This window comes from Choloepus didactylus, chromosome 24, assembly GCF_015220235.1.
Source record: "Choloepus didactylus isolate mChoDid1 chromosome 24, mChoDid1.pri, whole genome shotgun sequence".
NCBI lineage: Eukaryota > Metazoa > Chordata > Mammalia > Pilosa > Megalonychidae > Choloepus > Choloepus didactylus.
The window spans coordinates 5,029,940-5,038,277 of record NC_051330.1 but is presented as its reverse complement, the minus strand read 5'-3'; the positions used below and the strand labels follow the sequence as shown (position 1 = coordinate 5,038,277).

The 8,338-nt window shown below is 35.9% G+C and overlaps 1 protein-coding gene across 1 annotated transcript; it reads right to left on the bottom strand.

The window, feature by feature from the left end:
- Positions 1-1,492: 1,492 nt before the first annotated feature.
- Positions 1,493-2,422, bottom strand: LOC119519816 (olfactory receptor 14C36-like). The gene has a single exon (XM_037817540.1). It carries the CDS (start codon positions 2,420-2,422, stop codon positions 1,493-1,495), a length of 930 nt encoding a protein of 309 aa, XP_037673468.1.
- Positions 2,423-8,338: the final 5,916 nt, after the last annotated feature.

Genomic DNA, 8,338 nt, shown 5'->3' with positions numbered 1-8,338 from the left:
ATTCTTATTTTTACACATTTCTTTTGCCATTTTAAGAGCTAATTTTAAACTGTTTAATTACAATTGTGTTATTGTCCATTTTCTTTTTTTAGTGCCCTAAATTTTGCTTTATATGTTGTGATTCATTCTATTATATCATGAGAACACTATGGCATCTTATTTCAATGAATATTTCAAAATGAGCTTTATAAAGTTTAGAGATGGATATTTATACTGGAAAATTGGTGTCCAACTTGTATTGTGCAAAATAAAGTATAAATTGATATGTGAGGAATAAAATTAAGGAAACAATTTAAATATATTGTGTTGTCATTATATTAAATAATATCATTTACACATTGCTAACTGAATAAATCTTTCATACAAACATAAAAATGTATAAATGCACAGCCATGCATGACAAAAAGTAGTAGAATTTTACTAAAAGTAGTATGTTATAATTATAAAAGGTTGCTGACAGTATAACAGTTTGCCAAGTATTATGTATGATCAGCTAACTATGGTCAGTTCCCTGTGATAACAAACTTAGAATTAACAGAAGTGGCAGTGCTATTTGCAATTAGTGACAATCATTTCTCCAATTAACATATCTAGAAAGCAAAATGGTAATATTTTAGCTAATTTCTCTGCATGACTGCCTATTCTTGAGAAGCTATTCAATGTGGCAAACTATTTTGTCATCCAACAGAGACCGCTTGCCTATCTCGAGTGTTACTATTGAGATATGGACCCTAAAATATAAGCCACCTGTATGAAACTCTACTTAAAAACATAATTTCACAATTTTAAATATAATGAAAAGATGCCTCAGATGCAACATATATAGAAATAGAAAAAAAACAAACAAACAAAACTATTTTTGGTTTCATGGTATTGAGAATTTAGTGCCTTCCAACGTGTATTAACAGTCCTAAACTTTCTCAACATAGCAGTTGTTTACATTTCATGAATATTAATATTTGCTTTGAGTAAAAGTATTATTATTTAAAATTTATCCTTCCATGATATGAAAAACAAGGTAAGATATTACTGATCTCCCCTAACAATCATAGTATCCTCGGATGCTTCTTTTTTGCTAATAAAATAATTAATATCTTAGTGTTAATTTATGGCCAGTTTTTAGATGCTCTTGCATTCATTTTTAGAGATATTTTAAATATACGACAAGGAATGATTCTCTAATAGCAAAAAGATTACAGGCAAACAGAGTTTAACAATTTTAGGACTAATTTTATTTAATTGAGAGTAATTGATAAGAGAGCTAGTTAGCAAGAATACAATTACCAGTGATATTTCAGCCATCAAGGGAAGGGGAATTTTGGCAAGTGGAAACCTCAAAATAAAATGTGTGTTACTCATTGACACATAATCAATGGAATGTTATTTAGAACTCAAGTCAGGTCACCCAAAGGAAGAAACTGGGAACAAAGTCAATTTTAAATCAGATTTTAATGACATCACAAAAATAGGACAGCTTGAAATCTTTACCCTCTCATTTTTCTAAGCAAAGCCTTCTAGAAATTCTCCTTACGGCTTCCTTAATCTGCTTGTTTCTAAGACTATAGATAATAGGATTCAAGAAAGGAGGGACTGTAGAATATAACACAGAAGCGATCATGTCCAGAATTGTGGGTGAATGGGAGGTTGGCTTCAGATATGCAGCAGCAAAAGAGCCGACATAGACGGTCACCACGAGTATGTGGGGGACGCAAGTGGAAAAGAACTTTCCTCGCTCTCCTCTTGTTGGAAACTTGAGCACAGTAGAAAATATGTGAATATAAGACCTGGTAATAAATGCAAAGCCAGTACTAGCCATCACTCCAGAGATAAAAATTGCAATTTCATTCATTAGGGTGTCAGAGCAGGTGAGATTCAGCAGTGGGGGAATGTCACAGAAGAACTGATGGACCACATTGGACTGACAGAAGGACAGCCGGAATGTGATTCCAGTGTGGAATCCAGAGTAGACAACACTACTGAGCACTGAGGCCAAAGTAATCTGGACACAGACCTGATGGTTCATGATCATAGGGTACTGGAGGGGCTGGCAGATGGCCACATAGCGGTCATGGGCCATGGAGGTGAGGAATAGCAACTCTGCAAAAGCAAGGAAGATCACAAAGAAGATCTGAACTGCACATCCAGCTATGGAGATCACCCTGCTATCAAGCAGGAAGATGGCACATGCCTTGGGTATTGTAACAGATACATAGCACATGTCCAAGAGAGAGAGATTCCTTAGAAAGAAATACATGGGGGTATGAAGACTATGGTCAAGCGTGGTGACTGTGACAATGAGAAGATTCCCCATCACGGTTGCCAAATACACCAGTAGGAAGAGCATGGTGTGTAAGACTCTGAGCTCCCACACATCAGAAAATCTTGTAAGCAAGAATTCAGTTACCGTGGTAGAGTTGGGCATCTTTGGGCAATTTTCCTTGTTCCTGAAGAAGCAGGCAAGTAATCCTTAAAAAACATGTGGAAGAAATTAGCCAAAGTACATTGATTGACTAACAATTATCCAATTTCATTCTCTCTCATTTGTATAGGTTGGTGGGATATGACACCATGTTTCCTCATGTTACTTTAGTCTCCAGGCTTGTGTAAATCTTTTCCAGGATAGGGGTTGTATGAAAATATAATCTTTAACATTTCCTATGCTGGCAAATATTATTTCACTTAACATATAAACTTAATGCTTCACTTACTATATAAAATGGATATACTGGAGGTTACATTTCTGCCTGTAAGATAAATGGATGTACTATAGGTGATTTCTATGTATCCCTGATACATTAGTAATATTCTATAAATGTTAATGCTTATGACTATTTGATGACAAAATAAAATGTGAATAGAGAGAGCAGGCTGATATTTTGGATTTCTGAAAATTTTACTATCAATTGTAATCCATTCCCTGCCTACCAGGTGGAAAATTATTTATATCTCCACTTCCTCCATTTTGACTTTTGATACTATTTTGACATTTGATTCTTTGACATCTCTTTGTCATTTTTAATAGTTAGATTCTATCTGACTTTATTTTGTTCACTCCATAGCCTAGATAAAATAATCAACCCCGTGAATTATGTTGACACTAGCTTTTATTTATCCAGAATGTCCTATGTAGTTTACATTATTTATATATAATGCACTGTAATTCTCCTTGAAACTGCAAAATGGGAAGTAAAGTACGTCATTTTAAAAATAAAAGAATATGTCACTGAAATACAAGGATACTTACTAACCATGGAAATGTAAATTGGAGGGCATGCCTTCAAAGACAGGGTTGTCTGCTAATATTGCATATCACCACATTGAATATTTCTCCTGCCAGAATTCCTGAATTTACTGAGCTTTACTTCGTCCCAGGATACCAATTCACATCCCTTGTTCAGGCTGAGCATTCACCAGTGTGGCTGCAGTCCTGCCTTCCGATACTGCAGGATTCAGGAGACCCCATTTTTTTGTATTCACTTAAATCACAGTGATTCAGAGCCGAAAAATTATTTCTACATAATGAATTTTAGTCTCTTCCCAATGTCAGCATACCCATTTATCCACTTCAAATATTATGAGATTTTGTACTAACAAATTAAGAATGGCAATATAAAATAATTTTTATGTATGTTCACTCATTTTCCCCCCTTATCTGCTATCTGAATGTTTAGAGAATCATTCCCATCTGAGGCTAATTCACAAACTCATCTAAAGTCTTTCTCCTCTTTCACACATGCCAATGTTTCAGTTAAATGCCATAAGATTTTCTGCTTCCTCATGTAATCCTTGAATATAAATAAATGCTTTGTTTTGTCCTTTCAAAGAAAAATCACTTGCAACTCTTGATAAGTAGATATTACCTGTGATAATTAGAATTTATTTAATAACAATATCAAGTTCACTAATGAGGTCAGTTGTTTCTTCAGTTTTGTAGAAAATACTGTCATGTTTTCCCATAAAATATGAACACATTTCAGAACTTGAGTAAGCTGAGATAGAAAGACATTGCTGGGTATATGGATTATTAATGTCTGTTGTACTTATACCTAATTCCTTAATAATGTTCTCTCTCATAATTGTAGGCCCCCAGCTAAATCCATAATGCTAAGGTGCAGAAGGTATTCTTCTGGATATGATTGAGCTGTATATTTTACATGCTGCATTGAAACCACAGAAGGCACATTTCAGATTTGCTTAAAATCATACTCTAATTCTCACTGATAATGGAACATTCACTATGCCCTCATACTTCACATTATTATTTCTTCATCTTTCCCTTATGATCAATATTATCACATAGAGAACATCTGCTAAATGACAGAAGGCGGGGGGGAGTGGGGCACTTTCAGACTGACTTCCTGCTCTCAAAATTAAATATTCCTTCTCTCTTTTTGTTCCTTTTTCTTTCAGGAAGCCTCAAAATTGTTCATTGACTATTTCTTGTTGTTGTTATTGTTTTATACCAACATGTTTACTGAAAATGTATTGAGAACATGGTTTGATAAACTTGGTTAAAATTGCTATTTCAACATTTATACTAGATCTATCTGTAAATATATATATATATAAAGAGATAGAGAGTAGCTCAATAACTATTAGCATAAATACATGTATGGTAATTATAACCAAATTAAATGAGATTTATTCTGAAGATTGAGATCTTAAAATATTGCTTAAATTCTTCCCCACTAAAGTCCATATCAGAAAATTTCCGCTATATTAAGAAATACAACAGGTTGAAATAACTTTCAACCTCAATTTCCTTGTCTATAAAAACTGTAATAATGGCCACCTTAAGAATTTAGTATTTCTAAAATATTTCAAGTAAATGAGAAACTCAAAATACTAGCTTTGCTGGAGGAAAGTAAATGAAAAAGAAATATAAATCCAAAATAGGATTAATTACATGACTCCTTCAGCACTTGAGTTTCTTCCAGGTTATATTCATATTACTATTATTTTTTTTTTTTTAAAAACAAACAAAAATAAGTGAATAGCTCAGGAAAGAAATATGGGTGATTCATAGAGGGAAGGGAAAGAGGAAAGAAAAACAAATTATTAACAAAAACACTCACAAGTTAATAGCTTTTCCTTAAGCTGCATGGGCATGATAGATTTCTGGTAAAGGTCCAGTGATATTTTACATACAGGCTGGGATGAGCAGGCATATTTATTTGACATGCCTGAGATCCTGAGTGGAATCTTTCTGTTTCTAGTAAGAGCTTCCATAATCAGTTTTATTTCCAAAAGGGAAGACTCCAATGGTATCAGGCAAAAAACCCCTGGGAACACAGACTTGGCACCATGAGTATCCAGTGCCCAGAGGTAATTTCAATGAGGTAATTGGTTCTCGATGATAAATACAATCTGCCCAAGAGCACAACTTTTGTATATAAGCAAAAATTAGTATATTTGAACCAATGAAAAGATCGGTGAAGATTAAAGACACAATTGAAACATAAAGTGAATCACAGTTCCCCTAACATTCTGAGGGCTCCTGGGGTGAAATGTCTGTGGCTCCTACAGACCAAGGAGCAGAGAAGGAGAAACCCGAAGCCCAAACTCAGTCTAATCCAACACCAGTTGTCCCTGCTCATCTCCGGGGTTTTCCTCTCAGGAAAAGTGTGATTTTCACTAGCTGGGCAAAACTAACAGTATTGCTAATGGGTGCAGTGAAAAACAGCCTTTCTGAAATTGTCCAAAGTACATATATGAACCTGGCCTCAAGCCCAGAACAGAGGACTGTGATTCTAAGATTCTCAGCATATCATTTTATCTCCAGTGCTTCAGTTTCTTCCTCTTTCACACATTAACCTCAGTGTCCACCATCATGCACTATTTGAGAATAGGAAAATGTAAAAACATTTAGACTAGTACCTGTCACAAAGTATCTATTAGGAAACTGCAATATCTATTGTTTAGTCTTCACAGCAATGGTATGGGTGAATCATTCAGATCCCTTTAAGAAAGTAGAAGTCTCAGCATGCTTCTTAGAAGTGCTACTTAACCTGTCATTGATTTCTACTTTAATTCTCCTCTTTTGAGACAAAACAATTTATGATTTCAAGCTGATCAATGCACACTTTAAAAAACGTGCATTTACACCATTGGGAATTAGTCAATTATACTATTTAAGTAGCTTTTATACCATTACTGATGTTTGTTTCACATTTATTACTATTATTATTATTATTATTAAATTCAGTTTTATTGAAATACATTCACACAACATACAATTATCCGTGGTATACAATCAACTGTCCACAGTATGATAGCATAGTTATGCGTTCATCATCACAATCTATCTCTGAACATTTTCCTTACATCAGAAAGAACCAGAGCAAGAATAAAAAATAAAAGTGAAAAAAGAACACCCAAACCATCCCCCCATCCCACCCCATTTGTCCTTTAGTTTTTATCCCCATTTTTCTGCTCATCCATACACTAGATCTACAAGGTCTTCACAATCACACTGTCACCCCTTGTAATCTACATTATTATATAATCGTCTTCAGGAGTCCAGACTGCTGGGTTGGAGTTTGGTAGTTTCAGGTATTTACTTCTAGCTATTCCAATACATTAAAACCTAAGAGGTGTTGTCTATATAGTGCATAAGAATGTCCACCAGAGTGACCTCTCGACTCCATTTGAAATCTCTCAGCCACTGAAACTATTTCGTCTCATTTTGCATCCCCCTTTTGGTCAAGAAGATACTCTCAGTCCCACAATGCCGGGTACAGATTCATCCCCAGGAGTCATATTCTGCATTGCCAGGGAGATTTACACCCCTGGGAATTGGGTCCCACATAGAGGGGAGGGCAGTGAATTCACCTGCTGAGGTGGCATAGTTAGAGAGAGAAGGGGCCACATCTGAGCAATAAAGAGGCACCCAGGGGGAGACTCTTAGGCACAATTATATGCAAGTTTAGCCTCTCCTTTGCAGTAACGAACTTCATAAGGGCAAGTCCCACGATCGAGGGCTCAGCACATCAAACCACCAGCCCCAATGTTTGTAACAACATCAACACCAGTCCAGGTGAGGAAGTCCAACACATCCGCACCTTCCCCCAGATCCTCAGGGTGGGGGGTGGGGGAGGTTGTAAATATATTTTTTATTCTCTGCCCAAATTACTTTGGGATGTGTCACTATTTCACTCTAACCTATACTAACCTACCGTATCTCACTTCCTATTCAAAGTTCCATGTAATTGTGGTGTTTGAACAAACCGACTGCAGAGTTATACTGTTTAGAAAATATAGATCCTGCACCAAATAAACATCTCTTCCCTTGGTCTCATATGGAAGTTGAAGTTTTAATACACAGTCAGTTTCAACCTTTACCCTTTGGCCTGGCCTGCCCTGGTCTTAACCAGACCTGCTTCATTCATATCACTAATTGAATTCTGGGCTCTTTTTCACCCTTTTTTCAACAGTTGCTGTATGCACTAATACTGACATTCATATCTGCTGAGCTCTAGCTCTGAGTTTCAGGTGTCTCAGAGATACGCATTGTTCCAGAGACCAATCAGGTTATACACTAAGGGATTAGCATCTCAAAGTTTAGAGACAGGCATTACAATTCAGGAATAGAGTTGACTGCTGTAAGAGCTTACAATCTAGGGACCATTACAATAATCATGTCCACGTTAGGCTATGTTCTAAGATTCAATTCTGAGTCTACACATTGTAGTTAGTCCATATTGGTGAGGCATTATAGTGTTTGCCTTTATTTCTGGCGTATTTCACTCAAATACTGTGCACAGGATCCATTCACCTCATTGTGTGTCTCACAGCTTCACTCCTTCTTATAGTTCCTCAATATTCCATTGTATGCACACACCACCGTTCACCATTCTGTTCCTCAGTCTATTGTCTCTTAAGTCACCTCCACCCATTGCAAATCATGATTACTGTCTCCATGAACAACAGTTTGCAAATGTCCATTCATGTCTCTGCTCTCAGATCTTCAAATGACATACCCCATAATGAAGTTGCAGGACCTTATTGTCCCCACATACTTAACTTTGTGGAACCACCACACTGACCTTCAGAAAGGCTACACCATTCTACCTGCTCATAAACAGTAGATAGGTACATCCCTCTCACCATGTTTTCTCCAACACCCCTACTCCTATACATATTTTTTCCTACAATTTTATAAAGTTATATTCACATGCCATATATTTATCCACAGTCTACAATCAGTTGTTCATGGTATCATCATAAAGCTGCACGTTTATCACCACAATCAGCACTTGAACATATTGATCACTACAAGAAAAATTGTTTTTTGTTTTTTTTTTTAGCAATAATGAAAAAGATGATAAAAAGAAAAATA

Excerpts from the sequence above, each read along its gene's own strand:
- LOC119519816 (XM_037817540.1), bottom strand. The coding sequence starts at position 2,422 with ATGCCCAACTCTACCACGGTAACTGAATTCTTGCTTACAAGATTTTCT.